General features: G+C 43.6%; 1 protein-coding gene across 1 annotated transcript in view; it reads right to left on the minus strand.

Annotated features, from left to right (window-relative positions):
• The window catches only part of LOC122399531 (protein O-mannosyl-transferase TMTC1-like), a 175,617-nt gene that overhangs the window by 23,573 nt on the left and 130,401 nt on the right, over nt 1-21,643 (minus strand). Inside the window, exons 7-10 of the mRNA XM_043400274.1 lie at nt 17,857-18,046; nt 11,195-11,316; nt 10,913-11,077; nt 9,792-9,905 (exon numbers count right to left, since the gene is read on the minus strand). Coding sequence (XP_043256209.1) covers nt 9,792-9,905; nt 10,913-11,077; nt 11,195-11,316; nt 17,857-18,046 — 591 coding nt within the window. The remainder of the gene's footprint in view (nt 1-9,791; nt 9,906-10,912; nt 11,078-11,194; nt 11,317-17,856; nt 18,047-21,643) is intronic.

Here is a 21,643-nt window from a genome sequence, read left to right on the forward strand (position 1 = left end):
GAATTCAATTTTTCCCAAGGGTTCGTTCAGCCCACTTTCATAATTACAGTTACTGCCGCAGTGCGTTTTATCGCGGAATTGTATTTGACGTTTCGACGATAGTGACTTCAACTCGCCAGAGACCATTAAAGAATTTTGATCGAAACGTCGATATTGTGCCAATATTTTTGAACTTTACTATTAAAACGGATCCCCGGGACAAAGAACCAGCGAAATTGAATAGAGTTCATTTTGTCTAACATTTGCCTCGACCGACCTTTTCCTCGAGGTTACGGAAATTTTCGTCTCGAACGCAGCTTGCGTTTCAAGGAAAACATTAAAACCTTGCTCTCTACACATATTTACAAACACAGTCCACAGCCCGGTCGGTCGACATTGTTATCTTGGTACGATCAACCAAGATGATAAAATAAGTCGAATAAATTCCGAACGGGACCCACGTACGAGTCGATGCGTTTAAAGATGCAACTTGTACCTTTCCACGAACGCCGTAAAAAAACATTGGCCGGGACAATAATGAATATTCAATTTCCTCGTTGGAAGAAGCTCACCGCGTTGAATATTTAATTCACTCTCGCGGGAAGAGTCAAAGCGGCCGGGACACGAAATTAAAAGACGTTTAAGATGATGTTCGGAAAATAGCGTCGATCGTGGAAATTTGCACAGACGCCGGAGGAAAGCAACGAAACGTGCAGGGATCTTCTGGAAGGAACGGATCGAGATAAAAGGGGAGGAAAGAGAAGAAACCGTTCCCGAGGAAACGGTCGGTTCTCCCGGGCAAATGAAAAGCAAACAAGAGTCGCGTCTCTCATCGATCCTACGAGGCATCCCATCGATTGACTACGTATTTCTCCCCGTCCATTCTTTATTTCATTCTTCCGTGACAATTCTCAAGACACCCGGAGCCATTCTTTCCGTGAATGCAATAGCGCCGCGGTGCAACAGAGTGCCGAGGACCGTCCCCGATCGAGAGAACCGACGCGACGCGGACGCCTAGGTGAACTCAACGTTCTTCCAGCGACGCTCAATTATTACTGGAGCACAGGCCGGGTCAATCTCAGGCTACTTTAAATTACTTAGCCGGTGTGCAGGTCCCCGTGGACCCGGGGAACTTCGCGGAATGTCTCCTCGGGGAAATTTCGAGCGGCTGATCGAAAACTAATTCGTCGTGCAGCGGAGGAACGTCAACGAGAAGAACGCGCCAGCGAACAAGAACACGCCTGCCTGGCTGCCTGGATGGCGTGAGAATACTCGTTCGCTGCTAGACGATAAACGTCAATCGTGATGAACGTCGCCGAACTGGTCCGTCTGAGCTTTCGAGCGCCGTGTTTTCTCGCCGACGCGACGGCTGACACGATTTACTACGAACCGCTCGCGAGGAATTTGTTTATCGAATTTCGAGAGCGAACGGCGCGTCGCGGCGCGGCGTCCGCGCGATCCTACCACGCCGCCAATACTGCACGATTTATTGTCCGACGTTTGCATACAATTTCTACGGTGGATGTAAGAAGAATCGTATTATCAGGCAGAATCCTGGCGCAAGGAATGTTGGAATTTCAGAATAGAATTCGTCATTATTTCTACGTAATAAAAATCGCTTGGAAATCTGAATTATCGATCACGAGTCTCTAAAAATGTACCGCGTTAACACTTTCGTGAAACCAAACGAATTATCGTGTAGAAAAGAATGCCCCGAACAAGTACAAATAGAATTATTTCAATTGGAACTACGAGTGCGTTTAAAAAATAAAATTTTTGGAGCATTCGATATTTCCTCGTCAGTGCTTGACCCGGTTTACGAAGCGGTCGCGAGGAATTTGTTTATTGAATTTACAGAGTGAATGACATCGAAGCGATTGTAAAATAAATCGAATCGCGCACGATTTATTTTCCAATGTTTGCATGGAATTTCTATAGGACCTATAAGAAAAATCGTATTACGGACTGAATTGAGCGAATGCTTGCATCTAAAGGAACGCTGGAATTTTAGAATACAAATTTTTTTTCTACAAAACTACTAGTATATCCGTAAAAGAATCTTCCAACGTGGTAGTATCTTTCCACCGACAGTTGACACGATTTACGAAATACTCGCGAATTTGTTTGTTTATTCAGATTCCAGAACGAATTATGTCAGAGCGATCGTAATCTCCGCGAATCGTGCACAATTTATTTCTGAAAGGTGTCTAACAAAAATTATATTCTATTTTTTAAACGGAATTATCGAAATTCCATTTTTAATACCTAAAAATTATTTAAAATAGATGTGTGTTTAATATTTCGGTGTAAATTTTAATGTGATTTGCGAAATACTCGGCAGGAAATATTTATTGAAATTGCAGGGCGAATGGTGTCGAAGCTTTTGTAATCTATACGTGTTGTATAGAATTTATAGATCGATATTTCTATGGCATTTGTATAGGGAATGAAACAAATATCGTATAACGAGAGAGCAGAGAACGAATGCTCGTTGCATAAATGTACAATGAAATGTACGAACAAAATTGTTATACGGGAAACTATTATAGACGAAATACAGGATTTTTAAATATTAATTTATACGCGTTCAGCTTAATTTAGCAGATATAGTCGCGAAACGTCGTTCCCGCTTGTACATTTGCATACAATGTGATACGGTAGTAGAACGGTTCACGAGAATTAAAACAATTCTCGTTATTCCTGCGATAATTAATAAACTGCTGAAACTGTTTACCCCGTTAGCGAGACATGCTCCGAGCTCTTTTAATCGATAACACTGATTGTAATACGCGATACGTAGAATAACAAACCATTAAATCTTTCAAATTTGTTAATAATTCTAAAATATCACGTACCAATCTGACAATTATTCAGAGCAAAATTTAGCATCTTCGTTAAATACACAACCGAGAGTCAGAATAAATTTCATCAATAATAAATCCTACGCGAACGGAACGCTTTCAAAATTTTTATACGTAAAATTACTTGTTATTATTTATCACGAACCGTCTAAAATTTAGCGGATAACAACCGGGACGTGTAATGTATCATCCTTCGATAATACATTACGATCGAAGGGGAGCAACATTGGCCCTTCCCGTGTCATATGAACAGAAACAAATAATAGAGAAGTATAAATTTAATCTAGTTCAGATGTGCATGGCGTCCATCACTTAACACGTTTCCGAAACATGTGTCTCCCCAAAAATAACCCGTCAATTCGTAACAAAGTGGCGTTGACGCACACGGTGCGTCGAAAACCAACCTGACAAGCGGGTCATTCTACGTCAAATCGATCATTTTTTACGGACGACGTCGAGAATTTTGTTCAATTCTAACGTGTCGTAGCTGACGTGTAATTACAAATAACGTTCATATTACCGTAATTAGTAATTAATGCAGTTTAGGTTCACATTCAAAGTATGTATGTTGGGATCTTTCGAACAGGACTGATATATTTCGTAAAGAAACGATGGAATGATTCGAGCGTCGATTTTGCCAACGAAACAAACGGAGGCAAATGACAAAGGGAGGTCGGATGGAATAGTTGGGGGGCGGACGAGCGAGTGGACGAACTCAGCCTAGGAAATGAGATCTAGAGACGAGCTGGACGCGCGATAGTGTACCGTCCAAGTGGAATTTTCATCCAGCCGACGATGCAACCTGCCGGCCCCGCGCGTCCCTCGTTTCTACGCCTTCTTCCACCCCCTTTTTACTGTCCCCAGCCACGTTTTACCCACTGTTTACCGGACTGATTGCGTTTTCACGAACAAATATCGCGATATTATGACGAACCTGACGATTGGTTAGCGCGCGGAATAAAATGGCAAAAAGAGATTTCGTTACCAATTCCGTTGCTTTTCTATATTCGGTGTAATGCACAAAAAACATTTTTCAAGTGTCCGACAAAGGAAAATTTAATCTATTATTTTCCAAAATAATTTCTTTCAAGATCGTTCGAGATCACGAGATATTTACGAGAGAAACGAGCACGTACGCTCGAAAACGCAGCGATTTATAAAATGAAAATTGTCCGAGCGTTGCGTAAACGAGGCGACAAGGCTTAAGTGGATAGATCGCACGGCGCGCATACGTCATTCAAATAATTGTAAAAATCCTTCGTTTCCCGTGCAATAACGAGTCCGATTTCGCGAAGCGAGATTTATTTCACGCTCGTAAAGCGCATTAATTCGCCAACGGGAACGATTTAATGCAAATATAATTGGATTCAGTAGGCGGGACGCGAGACGAGAGCACAGGAAATTAAAGCGGGATGCTGATCGTCGAAAAAAATTTGCTGCGTCGATGTTGTGCGCGATCACGGGGTTGACGTGTTCCTACCAACATCTCAATATATCATAATAGGTTGCCAATTAACACGATAGAATCACGTCGAGATAATTGTCAGCTACAATAATATCGAAGATAATTGAACTCGTGGCATACGCGACATAACGAGGATCGAATGCGATTCGAAATGCAGATGTCGAGAGGCTATTCGTCTGTAACGTTGTAAAATCATCGTACCTATTAGGACGGGATTTATGGTGGTCCGTGATTAACAGTGATTTTTATTACGGGCCATAATTCATCTGTGAACTTTTACGCGAAAACGAATCCATCGGGGGATTAAAAAATATACGTAACGTGGGAATGTTCGTTAAGAGCAAACTATCCACGCCCGGGAAGAAAGTCTCGCGGTGAAATGGAACGAAAATGGAAGTGAAAACGTTCGGAGTTCGAGTTGGCTGTCGGTCTGCTCGCGATCATTCGGGGATGATCGATCCCGTTTCGCGGGCAGCTAAGCGAGAATCGGTCGTTGGTCGGGGAGCAAAGATACTCCGATTTTAAAATGAGGTGCATTAGCCTCGGGGCCAGGGAGGGAGCGTAAGAAGTGGCTTGCGGCTCGCCGAACAAAAAGTAACAAAGAGGGGAAAAAAATAGCGAGGCCAGAGCCGAATAGAGGAAAGTGGACGAAACAGGGAGAAGCGCAACAGCGAGAGGGAAAGAGGGGAAAGAGGGGAAAAAGAGAGAGAGAAGCGAGGCGGTTGCCACTTCATCTCGCGCATAGCGGGGCTATGGCTAATTAATGCACTTTTGTTGGGTTTTCGCGGCCTTGGTCTGGCTATGTAGGTAGGTACGTACTCCGAGAAGATGCGGAGAGGCCGCGTTGTTCGTGGCAATGCCGGTAGCAATGGAAAAATTGCGCGACGCCACTTTTACCCCGGCGTCCTCGTCGATAGAATTCCGCCGCTGATAAACGAGAGTCGGCTGTGGCGTCCGAAATAACTAGCACGACACAATGCTCCACTTGTGTCTCGCGGGGAGAAACGAGCGACGAAGAAAACCGCGACGAGCTTTGTTTACAGGTCGCGGGAAACGTCGCGTGGTTCGTGATTACGAAACGCCTCTTTCGGCTAACGCGAGACGAGTGCGTGTTTCCAAACAAAGAACAACCGTGAATCGATAGGAAGGAAGAAGGGGAAAAGAATCGTATTTAAATCCATCGTTGTTTCACTATTTCATCACCATAGCAGATAGAAACGCTGATATTCAGCCGTATTAATGGATTATTCAACATGTTCTTTACGCTTATGCATCGACTTACATTAATGTAAGACCTCCATTATCTGCGAGTCGTAGCATAAGCTACAAAGTACACAGAGAATAATCTATAAACACGGCACGATACCAGTTTGTCTTCGGGAACCGATGCAGCTATCCGCAGCGTCGGATAATGATCCATTTAAACATGAGATCTCGGCCAGTAATAGGTTTTTACCGGTCCCGAATTCCGCCCGGATCATGAATTCTAATCTAGAAAATTGCGTTCAGCGCGAAGCGTGTAATCCTTTGACGTTCCTTGCCAATAGAATTCTTTTCGAAGCTTAGAGCGTATCGAGTATATCGCGCAACGCGTCAAGCCAAGCCAAGCCAAGCCAAGCCAAGCCAAGCCAAGCCAAGCCAAGCCAGCCAGCCAGTCACCGGCATCCATCTTAATCGCTGTTTTTTAATTAACCCCGAACGCACAGAAGCGGGCTCTTTCATTAATAAACATTGGCCCCGTCGCGCAAAAGAATTTCGCCATAAAGCCGCGCAAAGATTATGAAAGTGTCGACCGATTAAAATTCTTCAGCCTCGCCGGAAATTCATCGTGGATTCTTGCCTACTTTGCGAAGGTGGCAAACCCGCTCCAAGTTTACCGTGTCCTTTTCATCTTTGTATCCATAGTCATGAGAATCCCGTGGGTTAATCGAGCCGGGCTACAACCGTTCTCTCTAGCAAAGGCCCGTGTATTCATGAATCCATCCTCGATCTCGCTTCGTTTCGTCTTTCGATCGCGATCTAGAACACTGGTCCGACGACGGACTAGTGTTCCCTTTCTACTAATAAGATACACTCGAGGAATCGCTGATCCATTAAAACGGGCCATCAGAAAGAATACATTCGACGAACGGAGATTGCATGCATCGATAAAGCCACGTGAAATATTGATCCTTGCGCTATAACTTTGTTCGCCGAGATAGAACGAGTTTAATCCACCTTGCTATTTTCTCATTTCGGATTTGAGATAGTCAATGTTGGATCGATATAATTCAAGTTCGATAGATCTATCGCTACTCTGTTCTAGAAAGTTAGGCCTCGCTGAAAGAGCAACGTTCGTTAAAAACTTTCTCTGCAACTGTACAATGCTATTGCTTACAAGCTTACAAGGTTCAAACAAACGTTCCTACACTTTACTCTCGTTTATTTATACATTGCCCACTTGTTATGCGCGTGTACGTTACGTCGCTGTCCAATTAAAATAATTCATTAACCTAAATTATTTCTTCGTAGGACCACGCTTTCCTCTTTGCAACACTGTTCGCGCTATTTTCCTTTTATTCGCTGCCACGTTTAATTGCAGAAATGTGAAATTTGTTTCGTGTCGCCGCTTCTTCCTTTGTTGCGCGCGGATGCTTCAGAGTTGAAACGTATACTCGACAAAAACTATGACGTCGACTAATTTCTATTATATTTGGCACGACGCGCGAGTAATTGCTCGATAGGGCCAACTCCGCGACGATTAATTTTTGTCGGTTAACGCTCGGTAGTCGGAATAAAAGACGATTAGTCACGACTCGCGTGAGACATTTTACGGTTCTCCGCAAAGTTACCATCGATAATAACAACGCAAAGAAATACGCGAGGATCGAGACACGTTCCATCCGCGCCTGCAATAATATTTCGTATCGCGACTGATTATTTTTTAGTTTCGAGGGTACGTAGAAGCATTATCCGACGAACGATGCTTGAGATTTTCGAGTGCGACTTGCTTTTCGATCCGCTGCGTAAACGAGCATCGAGCGTAGCGTAAGCTAGACTCGGCATGAAATCCTTTCCCGCGGCATGAAACGCAGAACACACCGCAAGCACTTGATTTCTCATATCGGTAAAGTATTGAGCGGTTTCACAGCGGTCTCTCGCGTGTTTTCGCGCGGATTTAACGCGTGGTTGCGCTCCGTATGCCGACCCTTCATCGCGCCGTCATGCTTGAATTATTTAATTGGATTCTGCATTTTACTCGGCCTGTAAAACGGTGTACACCGCCGGCGCGCGGATTAATTTTGCTTACCGGTTCCGAATGCGAAGGAAACGGGATCGTTGGAGTGAACCAGCAGTTCCACAGATTCACGAATCGTTGAGCTTTCCCAGCACACACACGGTGTAAAAATCTGTCGGAATTACAGCTCGAAGCGCAATAGACTAGATCGGATCTCGTCAGCTGTTTGCTTTATGACTTGTTCCGTCGTTCGCGATAATTTCAAGACAACCTAGGTGGATTTGTGCACGATGAAACGTCAGTGCTTGAACCGTTCGAAATAACGTTAACAATACCGAAGACGTATACGCGGCAATGTAAATCGACGACTGGACAGCGTGAATGGAGATATTTACAGAAATCGGGATCGCGGACGGACGGGCAGCGTGAAACATGGCCGGTGCGCCGGAAACGAAACGAAACGAAGGAAACGAGCTCGTTCGGAGAAAGAAGAACGGGATCGGATCGGTTCATTCAAGTGTCGACTTCAAAAGGATTCGCGCGAATGGGGAAAGTGGAATTTTCATTATCGGAATACCGGTCGCTGTCAGTAAACCTCTTACTGCTTTGATAAGCGCATTCGTTGGGCGCGCTTGTTTCTCGCTAAAAGAACACGAGACGAAAAAACGATCGTGTAGATTTAAAGCTTTCCGTCCTTGTCGAGCAAAGAGACATTTGCAACGAGAACCGCCTCAAGAACAACACAACAGCCCCTTACCACCAAATTTCAATTTAGAACGACAGTGTCGGATGCGCGATCAAAAATCGGGATCATTTACTCTCTGCAATCGAGGATACTTTGTCGCGTTTGGTAAAATTCGAGGTTCCGTCTTTAAGCGAGGAATTTTACTGTTTTTCTCGCGGTGAGATCGCTCTCGATCGAATTGGAGCATTCGTTTCGCGCGAATTCCCTTCAAAATTATTGCAGAATCGATCGCGGGTGAGCAAGGCGTGCGTGCGTGTGTGGGAAACGGGGCGGCGAAAATCCGGTTGTCAGAGAGATGTCGGTGAGTAGCTTGATTTATGCACTTCTGGTAGCACGGATAGGTCGATCGTTTCGTTCGGGGGCCGCTTTTCGGCATTCCTCTATGTATACAAATCCATTATGCGCTCGGCCTCGTTTTTAAAATAACAAAGGAACGCGTGTCGACACCGGAGACTTTTAATACCGAGCACGCTTCGACCGTTCGTTCAGAGGGACTTGCAAATTTCAAAATGGTTCGCCAATTATTTCCTTCGAACAAAACGTTGATTTAGTTCCAACGAACGACTCTCCATTCGCTACGATCTTCCTTCCGATAATTCTGGATCAGCGAGGCCCTCGAACGATAAAGGTTTGAAAAGATGCAAAAAGAAACGATTCGATTTTATCGATCCTGCGGGGTGCTTATCCGCCTTAAAAAGCGTTCATCGCGTGCCACGAATTTCCCGAGAAATACGAGAAACTCATCGTCCGCGAGTGGCTTTTAAATCGTCCACGGCGGAGACATCAGTGGCCACGGGACTCTAAAAGCGGCTTTCGGCGAGAAACAGCCTGTCTACGTGTATTTCCAAGCGATTCGGTTTAATGCAAATAAAACCGGATGGTCGCGAGCCACGCAGAGGACATAATGCCGGCTTCTTCGGGGAGAAGGATCCTATTGAAATAGATGGAACGATGTCAGTCGATACCGTCTGCGCCTCTGAGTGGAAAATTGAAAACGTTAAGCGCACATTACACAAAGCGGCATAAATGATCATCCCTTTTAACCTCCGGCGCAGCTGGGAAACGAAAGACACGCGTAGGTTGCCTTGCGAACGCCAAAGGAACTTTCAAGTTTATTTTAATCAACGGTATTACCTTTCAGACGCGCAACAACAAAGTCTCCAATTTGGATTTTTGGATTTTCAGTGAAATTCTGATTAGTAAAGCGTTATATGTCCGACTAGAGATCCGCTTAAAGCGTGCTACGAATAAATTAAATAAAAGGAAGAACTCTGTCGTGTCGAAAAAGTCAACCAATACGTAAATCCTTACGAGCATACTTCTTTACTAATAAAAATGGTTAATTTGATCTTTCGTGGACTGGGAATAGACGAGTGCTACTCCGACCGAAATCATAGTTAGTTTGGAAGACACCGGTTTCCATCGGTTTTGCAAAAAGTTCGGACACTCGAGGAATCAAGGACGTTGACTGCGTCCCGGTAGCCGTGTAATGCAAACAACATCGAGGACGAAGTACATACTCACCAAAGGGCTAGCTGGTAATGCAGGATCGCACGGTTCGGATGCGACATGTCTCTGAGGAAGTTGGCAAAGTTGTAATGCATCTTGGCGTTGTGAGGAAGAGACCGCAACCCCGCTCTGCAACAAGGCGATTCCGGCTCAGACAAGGCCAAACCCCTCTTTGACCCTCCCCCTAGCTCTTTCTCTCGTCACCGGCGTTATCTGCGATAGTTACGTTTCGTATCGTCGCGCACGGCCCAATTGCTTCTGCACAAGTTTCGGTCATACGTGTAAGTACGAGGCTGGCACCGCGCCACGAGCGTTGTTCGACCCGTGACTGAGAGCCACTCGTAAATCTTCGCGGAATTACTTTGCGATTTGGCAAATTTAGTCAACGGGTGGGGGGATAGATCCCACGCGCCGCGAACAGGCTTACATCGTGCAAACGACTGGCTAGGGAATTTCGTTAACGCCGGGCCACCCTCATTCTTTTCTACGATTCTCTTTTGGCTCGCGAAAAGGTTCGACGGATGTACCAGGTTTTATTCAAGACTCGCTGAAATTATCTCTACGAAATGAAATACGCGAGAAATTACAGTATTATCCATATAGAGACCGAGCTGACATTTTAGTTTGCACGATGTAGCTCTATCTAATCTAACAAGCATCAGATTTAGAGCAGTAATTTTCTTTCTACTAATAATTTTTTATTTTTTTATTCCCTTTCGCGACTCTGGTTTTTCGTACTTCTTAAACGCCAGCTGTTAAACCTTCTAGGTAGTAACCCACTTTTACAAAATTTCACGTTACGCTTTTATAGAACTCGCAGTAATTTTTTATTACAGGAGCAAAGTAGTTACACGTGAAATTAAGAATATATCTCGAAACTTATCGTAAAAGTATCCACATATTACTCGAAGAATTTCATGGTAGCTGGCGGCCATAAATTTTATGCGCGTTTTAGGAGGGACCGTATTTTCTGAAAAAATTCCTGTCCAATAGAAAAATGCCGGTTCTCGAACGGGAATTTCCAGCATTGTTGCTAATAAACAATCGATCGTCTATAAGCGTCTTCTTTAAAGCTGTTCTTTAATTTGGAACGGTAACGAGGCGTCCGGATTTGGTTAAACTTTTGTCCGACTAACCTGAGTAGAGTTTCTCTGGACGTCCAGTCTTTGTTCCGAAGAACGGTTTTGTAACACCCTAAGATCAACAGCAGCGCTATTCCCGCGGTTATAAAACTTCTTCTGCGTGGTATCGCTGTCCAGCAGATTTGCATTCCGTAAACGACCAAAAGGATCCATCCAACGCTGAAAAATTATTAACATTTTGTATTTTTTATAACGTTTCTATCAAATTATTCCGCGAAAGGAACAACGGACGGTTCGATCGAACAATTCTAGAAAATTGGCATAAATTAATATTACCTCGGCATGTACAGTACTCGTTCCGCGACGACGAATCCAACGGTAATAAATAGATTGGATGCGGGGAGGAACGGCAGTACCAGGAACATCCAACCAAGAAGAAGAGGCGGGTGCCTCTGTTGCTGTAAATGAAACGCAGGTTTCTGCGTTAGACGCGAACGGTGAAAAGCTCTCCGCCTTAGAATGAAATTGCTCGACTGCGCCGGAACACGTTGCGTTAGGCACTAACTACGTATTAAAGAACATTCATACGAGGAAAGAACGTAGTTTTACCCTTCGCCTTTCCAACGAATGGTTGGAAACTTGTCACGAGTAGTGTGCCTCTAGGCTTTATAGTAGAAGAAACTGAAAACGTGGACCGTATAAATGAGATTGCCGGTCGGGTAGAAGGTTCGCGAAAAACGAGTTGGTGCAAACATTTTAAACAAGCTTTTTATTTTAAAACACACAAGACAGCGGTCACGAGAGAATAAATATTAATGAGAACCGTGTTATCGATCGCCATTTCCAGCAGAGATTGAGATTTCAGAAACTACCTAAATTATGCGCTAGTTCAAGACACAATACCCTTGCAGTTGTATTAATTCCAAGGGGTTTATGAGCTTGAGCCTTGTATTAATTAACGTGAGCGAATTAAACACAAAGGAAAGATTCGAACAACACAAAGACTTTTGAACTCTTGAGCTACACGTTGCGCTATGGGCGGTTTGAACAAGACTGTGCTAATAGCCGCGCTCTTGGCCGCCACGAGGTTTCGACCGGCACGCGGAAGATCGATGCGTGCGCATGTCGATCATGTGCAAAGGCCCAAAATCGATTTTGACGCATGAGAGGTGCTGCTAACGAAACGAGCTAATTCTTGAACATAGACATAATGGTTAAAAAGAAATTCAAACTATAAATACTGACCCACGGAAAACATAATAAACGAACGATACCAAAAATATTATTATTTGTAAATAATTCAAACTTTACGGAATAGAATTTTTTATACGATTTCTAGTTTGAACTCGTCTAGAGAAAAAAATTTAACGAACGCGTTACCCGACTTCTGTTTAATTAAAATAAATTTTCCACCGATGGTATGCTTTCAACAGTACGTACAAAAAGCGTAATTTCCTTTTATCAGTTATATCGTCTTTTATTAAAATATATTATTTTATTATCGGTGCGAGGTTATCAAAGATTTTCTTCCTGTTGCGTTGGCCCGCTGAGGTCTCGTTGAAATTCAAACGTCGAGAGTTTAACGAGCGAATCGCAAAAGGTGAGGGGTTCGTAGAACGTCGGGCAAACACGGGGAACGCCGCGGCGTCGCGGCGCCGCTGGTAGAGCAGCTTTTTTCAACGATCGTCGGCCGAGGCGTTCTTTGGAGGGTGGACAGCAGAAATCACGCGCCAACGGGGATGGATTAAAGTCTCGGGGAACGAGATCAACTTCGAGCGGAACTGATTGGGGAGGGTTGTTTCTTGGCGTCAATGGAAGTCTGGTATGTTTGGACACGCTGTCGGGGATGAAAGTTGAAAGGTGACGTCGAACAACGTACATCAAACGCGCACATTTTATTTTCCTCTGAACTAAAGTTAACTTTTACTACAAAAAAGTAACATCGATTCGTAAGGGATTCTTCCAACATTTCATTTTAACTGGTAATATTTACGGACGTGTGTATTTTAAAGTTTGTCGATATCGATCGATGGATATTACCTTTTTTGACGTACAAGTTTACGACAGTCGGTAGAATATTTGTAATCTACATAATGTTTAAAATTTTTCTATTTTATAATAGCATATTGCTTTTGGTTGCTACGTTATAGACCGTAAAGTAACAGTTTACGATTCTTCAAAATGCTAAAAGTGTTTTCGCGCGATGAATACGCGTTTTTCGTTTATGATTTTTGCGCGGGAATTGCTCGAGCTATAGAGAATATCGGAAAATTGTTTCCCAATGGAACAGTAGCATACCACGCGGTGAAACCTTTATCGTTCCGCCCATATTTCGTATTTTTGTGGCAACTTTTTACCAAAGTATTTACGAATCTACGCTTCTGTGGCGTTTAAATATTATTCATAGCTACGTATTATCAAAACTTGTACAAAAGCTTGTTGGCCATCTTGCATAATATTACAGAAATTTTTCGTCAAATCAAATTTAAACATGGATTCCTTGTATACGCCTTATATTGCAAATCGCACGAAACAAAGAAAGAGGAAAAACTCTCGGAATATGGTATAAATCTTTGGCTGAATTCTCCACGAATCGATGAATCTACCGAGATAGACGCTCGTGAAAATATTCATGAAAAATATGATAAACACGAAAGCACAGCTGAAACATCAATTCGTACGCACGAGGAAGCGAATAATAAACACGACCGCGCGAAACATCGTAAAGGTATTGAAGAGAAATCAACGAATCTGTGAATGAAATAGGAGATGAAACGGAAAAGGGAAGAGAAGCACGGAGGAGCGTGGAATATAATGTGTTCCATCAGAGAATCAGAAATATTACGGTATCGATATCGTTGGAAATACCAAAGTTAACACAATTTTATTTTTATTTTAATGGGAGATTCTAGAGGCCAAAATAAGACGAAAATCAAGGATATTAATTTGTTCATTGAGGCTTCGTTAAAAAGTTATAGCAAAGAATTTTTTTCTCGAAAGTACATAGGGTGGCCGAACACCCTGTATAGAAGAAATATACCAAACGGAATGATAAAGAGAGAGTAGCAATCTTGCCCTGACAATTGTAATTGTTTTTATTTGAGTGTAATCATAATTTCGTTGTATAATAAATGCAGAAATTGAAAGCAAGGGTTTCAAAGCGAAGGAAAATGATAGAATATTCTCAAAGGGGGAAGATAATTTGTCACCCGAGGAGGGTGGGACCGTAGAGAATCCCTCCGACTCTACGGAAGAAAAGAATCATATAAAATATGCAGAGTAGGAAAATCAACAGTCCGATAACTGGACTGCTGTTACCGGCGAGAAAGAAAAATATTAAGAGTATTTTTCAAACATAGGTAGCAAGATAGAGGAGGAAACTTTTTATGTAAACTTAAGCTTTTACGAAACGTCGGGATCCACGAAAAAGTCTGCTTTAATTGGAGATCGCGTAGCTCTCTAATCAGCCGATCATACAATGCTGGAAAATACAAATATTGTTTTGTAAATGTGAAAGAGGTGGGAAGGTAACATCTATTCTGAAAATGATGAAACTTGTTCCGGCGGAGGCAATTCCACTATACATCACGTAAGTATAAAATAAGCGTACAAAGGGCGACCAGGAACGAGTATCGAAGTGACTGAGAGTAATGATATCACCGAAGAAAGTGAAGAGTCATCCGAGGTAAGTGTCGGACGTGTCGAGGCGAATGATAAATTACAGACGGTCATTCGAAAAGTGCAAATATTTAAATGCGACAAAGCAAACGAGAGATATCCTAATTATTTTAATATTTTTATACTTCATTCTGTAACGAAGTCGATGATGTCCATCGTGACAATTCGCGTACGAACAGCATAATTCGGGTTGATAAACGACAATTTATACTATTCGTGGCACCATTAATCGAAGACAACGAATCCGAGATGCACTCACTCTGCCGCGAGTATTCCAACTATTTTGAATACCAAACCAAGTGGCCAAGTATACTACTCTTTGAACGAGGAAGAGGGCCCCCAATTATGCGTCGCTTAACCGAAGGATCCCTGGCGTATTCTGTTACCGGGGCCGTTAACGAACGATGCAAAGGACTATTGGTTCACTGTGATCAAACACGCGAGGATAAGTTAAATGATACCGAAATTGATAGTTCTAGTGCCTAACGCTTATCTAAATTGACAAATTGGGGAGCAGAAACTGTTTGGAAGACGTTGCAAACGAGTCTGAAAACATGTAATACAGGGATCGTTTCAACCAATCAGAAGCAACGTTGGATACGAATACGAATAGCAATGGTATGGTATTACAAGAAAACTATCTTGAATGGAATGTAATTCAAAAGAAATCACCGAATCTTCTTTTTGACGTAAATGATGAGTCTGATGCAATGTCAATTGAATTAATAAAATAGAGACGGCGAGGAATGAAAGCAGGAGGCGATTCGTGAAATGTAAGTACTGAATTTCCTGATCAGAACAGATCACGTAGACGACGCAAACGCTCGCTGAAATTCTCCGACTCCGAGTTTCGAAAATGTATGTCACTCTCCTAACGAGAAGAAAGGAAGTATCGGAACGAACAACTATTTGTTCTATTTCTCTCGAGTAAGTTCATCCAGCGAAGAAATTTCAAACACTAAATTCGCAAGGAAACTGCAACCTAGTTTCTGGAAGTTTGCAAAACCCGCCACGGAACTAGAATATAAAAGCGAATCTTTTGTTCCTGTACCTTCGGCGCTGTTTAACCCGTATCTCGACGAAATCTTCCTTCTTTATATCTTCCAACAAAATTTTGAGCAACGAAGTCACGAACGAAACGGTGGTAAATATGTACGATTGAAATTGTATTTTTAAATAAAGAAATTAAAAGATACGTGATAAATTTGTTCGGATAATTCACCAGAATTTTGATCCTCCGATATCAAGCAGGAACATCTATGTACGTTGCGTCGCTGTTAATGAAAGTCCAGCGATCGTTATTTTAGCAAAACGATCAACTTCTACCAGTTTGAACGAAATGCTCGTTTATACGAGCCCGCTTAAACGTTTATCGGGCCACTTCCATCGGAACACGTCCTCATTAATCGAACTCGCAATCTCCCACGGACGACTGGTTTTTTCGTGGCCAAATTACCGTCGTTTGTCACTCGCGGCGCGAGTAAATAAGCTCGAAAGAAGGGGAGCGGAGATGATGAAACGATTACTAGACAGGAAATGAGTAAACACGAGGCCGGGCAGCAGTGGCCGGTTGTCGTCGCGTTATTCAAAGATGTGTTTGGCGCGAATCAATTTCGGGTCAGCAGTTCTGTGATCACCGCCGCATGCATTGTACGTTTCAATGGATCGCGAGACACAACGGGACGAACGGGAAAATTACTGGCTGACATATTTGCACGTCTCTCCGGAATCAAAATGAATTGATAGATTGCTGGTACGGTGTTAAGCATGAACAAACATTTTCTTCCTAACCATGATCGATTAGCTGGTATCTCGATTGACGTCAGTAGAGTATTTTCGCTCCGTGACGTTACGCCGGAGTCCAGGTCGTCAAAGTTTTCGTATTCTCTGACCAATAAACACGTTTGTCAAAAGATGTCAACGACTATTTGAAACACAAATCCCTTGTAAAAATTCTATCCAGGATTTTCCGGGAAACGTTTCAGGATTCTGTAGGAGAACTCGGAATTTCCCCATCGATCCGCGGAAAGTCCAATTCTGGGTCAAAACACGCGTCCAGGTGTATTCTTCGTTCGTGGTTCGACATACATATCTCCTCTCGCCGCAAAGTGTGTCAAAGACGCGCGTAGAATGCGGACAATACAGCATCGAGAACAATGCCGAGAGAGACGCTATTAGGGATACATCTCTGAAATCGGATGTTAGGCGGAAAGATTATCGCGCGGGGACAAGAAGAACGGCCTCGTTCCTGAAAAAAGACATCCGTCCGCGGTTCCATAAACGCGGGTCTCGATCTCGGTCGTCTCTAACTGCCACTCTCCGCGTAGAATGTAACACCGAGCGGAAAAGGGGGGTGGCAAGCGGCGACGTTAAAACCACAGATACGGCCTCCTCGGAGAAAAGTGGCCGAGAACCAGCGTCTTAAACCTTAAAGAGGTGATTACGTTGTACGCTCAGCCGCGTTACTGACGGATCGCTCGGAACACAGAGCGTCGTTGGTCGCGAAACTTTCTTTATGGCCTTCGGAGTCGAGTACAACTTCATCATAGAAGACCTCGCTCGTCCCGCGGAAACTGCGCGGAACTGCACAGAACTTCGCGGCTCGCTGTTCCGAGCGTTCGTGGCCGAAACGTTTAACGGCTAAATGACTTCTTGCGGACGATAACTGGCCGGTCGTTTAACCTCGCGTTGCTACCTACGAGCGTGTTCAACAAACGCCGGAGCAATTGTTCGATCGAGCAACCTTCTTTTGCGGTACGTTGACCGATACTCGCAACGGATGGACCGCGACTGCTCCAACTTGTCTAACACGATCGCACACGGGTTTAGAACGGTGGACATAGTTACTCGATAGTTGGTAAAGATACGAGCAATTAAAGTCGGGCACCTCTTTTATCGTAAATATCGAATTGATCTTGAAAAACCTATCGTATAATGTGATCGATTGGACACCAAATAATATTTACTTTCCGTGGCAATATCGTTCGATCGGAGTATTAATTTATTTATGAACGTATAAATATGTACATATACATGAAATAATTTTCTCTTTGCGAGGTAAAATAAAATTGATGCGATGGAGGGTACACCTTTCCAAACATTCGTTTCTCATTTTCCGATCGGCTCTCCATTATTGCAATTAAAATTAATGCGTAATATTCCGATTTGTAACCCGGAGAGGCGATTTCTTTATACAACGTATTTTCGCGCGAGCTTTTCCGTTTTTGTTTGCCCGTGTAAAATTGAACGGAACGGCGCAATTTGCATAAACCTTTCGGACGTATCGACGGCGTAATGTACTCGTCGTTCGCAGCGCTTACCTCGAAATCTGTGAAGGCTTTGTACGTGAGAATGAGACAACCGCCGAAAAACAGGCAGGTCGCCAGATTTCTGGTGTCAGCCAACGAAGCGACCAAAGGAACGGATCCCATCTGCCAATCGTGCGAAAGTGTCGCTGGGCAGAGCAGCAACCAGCAATTCAGAGCCGCCAGATAGCAGAACGTCAATAATCTGAAATCAAAGAGACAGAAGCGGGTCGCTCGTTAACACCGTCGATATGCAACGCCCAAAAATTTTTTACGAATCGAGTGAAAAAATTCGCGTCGTGCGATATTCGTATTTCACCACGGCATGCGGAACCATGCTCGTAGCACGTGTGGCTTATTACTATTCGAAAGTGTCAATCACGTGTCGCAAAAGTGGTCGATCGGATCAAACCCAGACCCGCCTCGAGCGTCGAGCAGCATATTTCCTATTATTTCTTTTATATCGTTTGCTAATCGGTGAATATTGTAATCGAACAAAATCCGGACCATTACGTATTTCATTCGCAACAATTGGCTCTTTTCGGTTCTCGGCAACGGATCCGTATCAAGCGCATTAGTTCCGCATAAAGCAGAATCGATGTCAATGTTCAAAGTGCTCTCGATGCACGATTGTATTAAATACCCGTGGATCGTTCGCTGGTCGTCCCACTCTGGCAATTACCATCGACAAAATCGCTTCCCTGGATTTCGTCGTTCCTTTGTACACGCATAAATTCAAGTTTCGCTTGTCAGCTTGTCGTACGATCTCCCTTTCGTTCCTTTTGTTCGACGAGCTCGGTCGTTGTCTATAACAGAGTTTTCCTTCGATCCGTTTTTCTTTTCACCCTGCTCGTATCGTTCTCTTTTTTCCCCCCTTCTGGTTCTTCGCTCCAGCCGCGTAAATTGCTCGACGATACTTGGCGCGAAAAGCGAGTTCCCGCGGCCGGCATTGTTCGACTGCCGCGGACGCTGAAGAGGTCGAACGACGTTGCTGGAGAGCCACCCTCCGATGCTGACGTCGGGCTTCCATTTTCTCGCTATCAGCGTCTACCGATATAATCACCGATATAATGCCCGGGCATCCCACGGCGAGGCAAGCATCAACGGTGATCTTCGAGGAGGATGGTGTATCGTCGCGCCTAGCGGAGGCTTACTCGGCAAGTCTATTGTTTGTCGAACAACCCGACGCACACAACGGCACGCGCAACGCGCTCTTAAATATTCGAGAATGTTATCACCGTCGGTATAGGATCCTCTCTAATTGTCCTCGACGTCGTCCGCGGTATTATCAAAATTGTCCGCGTTTCACGACCGCGGTCCTCGAGCAGATTACAAGTGGACCAAGATAGAGACTAGCACAACAGCAGACCTCGTTTCTTAAATAAGGAAACCAATTCTTACCGATGCTTGACGAAAATTTGCTATTTACTTTCTGTCGTTCGATACAGTAAGTTGGATTAGAACGCAGCTATTGCCCCCGTCCTCGTAATTTAGATAATGTCTCGATGTTGTTGTATGTTTGCAGCCCATGAGAAATTTGTCACACGATATTTCGAGATTTCGTTGTAAAAAAATGTAGCTCGCGAACGGTGCATGCTTTCCACCACTTAACATGTCCTCGTTCGTGTACAACACGCTCAGATAACGAGTTCCGCGTAGTACGTACTCCTCATTTTCTGGATTTAATAATGCCGCGTAGTAAGCCAGGTAATGCGTACATTATATTTGGCTTTATGACAGACTACGTTGTACCGAAATTCTAGAGGAACATAATTATCCGCATTAACGAAGAACGTGAAAAGAGACCGGGACAACTGGAAAATATAAATATAGCCAGCGTAAAGTGGCATTGTTCCGCCTCTAGTCACCCCCTTTACCTACCTAAAGAGCACAACGCGCTGCGTTTCCCGCTTTCATGACACACGTGTGTACGTACAACAATGGAGCGTCGACGAATTTGTTTTAAAAGGCCCTTGCTATGGATTATTAACACCCTACAAGCGACTGCGTCGCGTTGCCCCTCGTTCGGAGATAAATATTCGCTGCACGAAACATTTCGTTCCTTGCTTTCGCATTCTAAATACAATCGGCAATTTACTTAACTATACCGCAAACAATTGAATACAAAATTCTTCTTTGAAACCCCTTAGAATAGAAACTCGCAACTCCGTCGATTCATTCGTTCGTGAAAAAAAGACAAGTCGACTCATCGATATCTCCTTTTACATACGTGTTTGCATCCCTCGTGTTACACCAACTTCCTGTCGCTATAAAACGAATCCGATTCCTTATGACAAAACCTACGGGCTCGTAAAATCCTTTACTGTTCGACACGTCGAACGATTCGAAGATGCAGTCTCGTAACTCGAGGCTCTGTTATTTTTAGGACACGAACCGGGAAGACAGGGCCCAGGTTACGCGATAAAATAGGACAGAAGGATGATATCTTGCTTTCCAAACGTCGTTTAGCACTAAATCTACCGCAAATTCTAGTTAGCTTCCGATGTAAATAGGAAATATATGTATAGCAAAGGTGAAAGGAGAGAATTTTAAGTTTTCACTGCCTTGAAACAGTCAAACAACGCGTATTAAAAATAGTTAAACTTTAGACGCGTGCAGTTCCGAAACTACACATGTTATCTGCATAACTGAGCGATCGTTGGGAGCGGTAAACCTTCCCCTTTAAAATGGCTTTTGGTTTTTGTCGATCGGACTTCTCGTTTCGGAGATATCGTAATTTATGTAAAGGGGTAATTTTTCTTAATTCGACTATCTCTGTCTCCGTCTGACGCGTCGCGCTGGACCTCTCTTTCTCGCACGTGACTCGCGAGCGAGTGGCCGAGTGACCTAGTTCCCACGCGTCACGTGCCGGTCAACGACCTTGACAAGACCGTAGCAAAAAAGTAAACAAACGCTTCGGACCCTTATATCTCCGAAACTAGCCACCGCATCGACTTGAAACTAAAATCGCTATATCTCCGGAACTAATAAAGCTATCGACTCGTACAAACTCTCATTTTAAAGGGTATTTCATCCCCTATCCAATGAGCATATAAACTATTATAATTTATGCCGCCTTCTATGTTTATTTTCACATTTACTTTGACGCGACAAGATTCTTCGTCGAGAATCGATTCGTCCGTCGAGTTCACTTGTCCGTTTCGTTCTGAAGGACAGACGCGGATCATCCTGTTCGTTCCTAACGTCGCGACGCGGCAATCGACCGCTTTCGGAACGAGTTCTTCGAGACCACGCAGTGGTGCCATTATGTGCATACCGGCAGCGACGCTTCCAGACGAAGGATATGGGACACGGTACACGGGATACGTGGCATCTTGAACTGCATTGCGGTATACGCGACTTCCTGCCGAGCAAAGATGACCTTCCTGCGCTGTAAACTGATCCGAGTTTCGCCCCCTGCACTCTGCTTTGTGTTTGCTTTTCTGAATTTTACTTTACAGACACCAGAAATCTTTTCCATAAGTTCGCTTCGGTCCACTATTTCGAATATTTCATATTTCCCTTTAAATGCTACGAACACATTCAACCATCGTCTCGTTCCACAAAGACAAGTATTTTGCTCCCGAAATTAAATATTCTAATATTTCATGCGAATTCATAACCAATGCTTACGAAAGTTTCGTTTAACAAATTGCAACGGATTAAATGCAAATGTATAAAATATAATTGCATCGCTCACGTTTAAAACTATATTTCTACATCAATTTTTTAGCATTAAAGTATTTTGCTAATTAAAAAAACTTGTTTAAAGTTAATAAAACGGGGAAAAAAACTTTCTCCA

This window comes from Colletes gigas, unplaced genomic scaffold (genome assembly GCF_013123115.1).
Source record: "Colletes gigas isolate AHSC1104 unplaced genomic scaffold, ASM1312311v1 Colletes_gigas_Sc00013, whole genome shotgun sequence".
Taxonomy (NCBI): domain Eukaryota; kingdom Metazoa; phylum Arthropoda; class Insecta; order Hymenoptera; family Colletidae; genus Colletes; species Colletes gigas.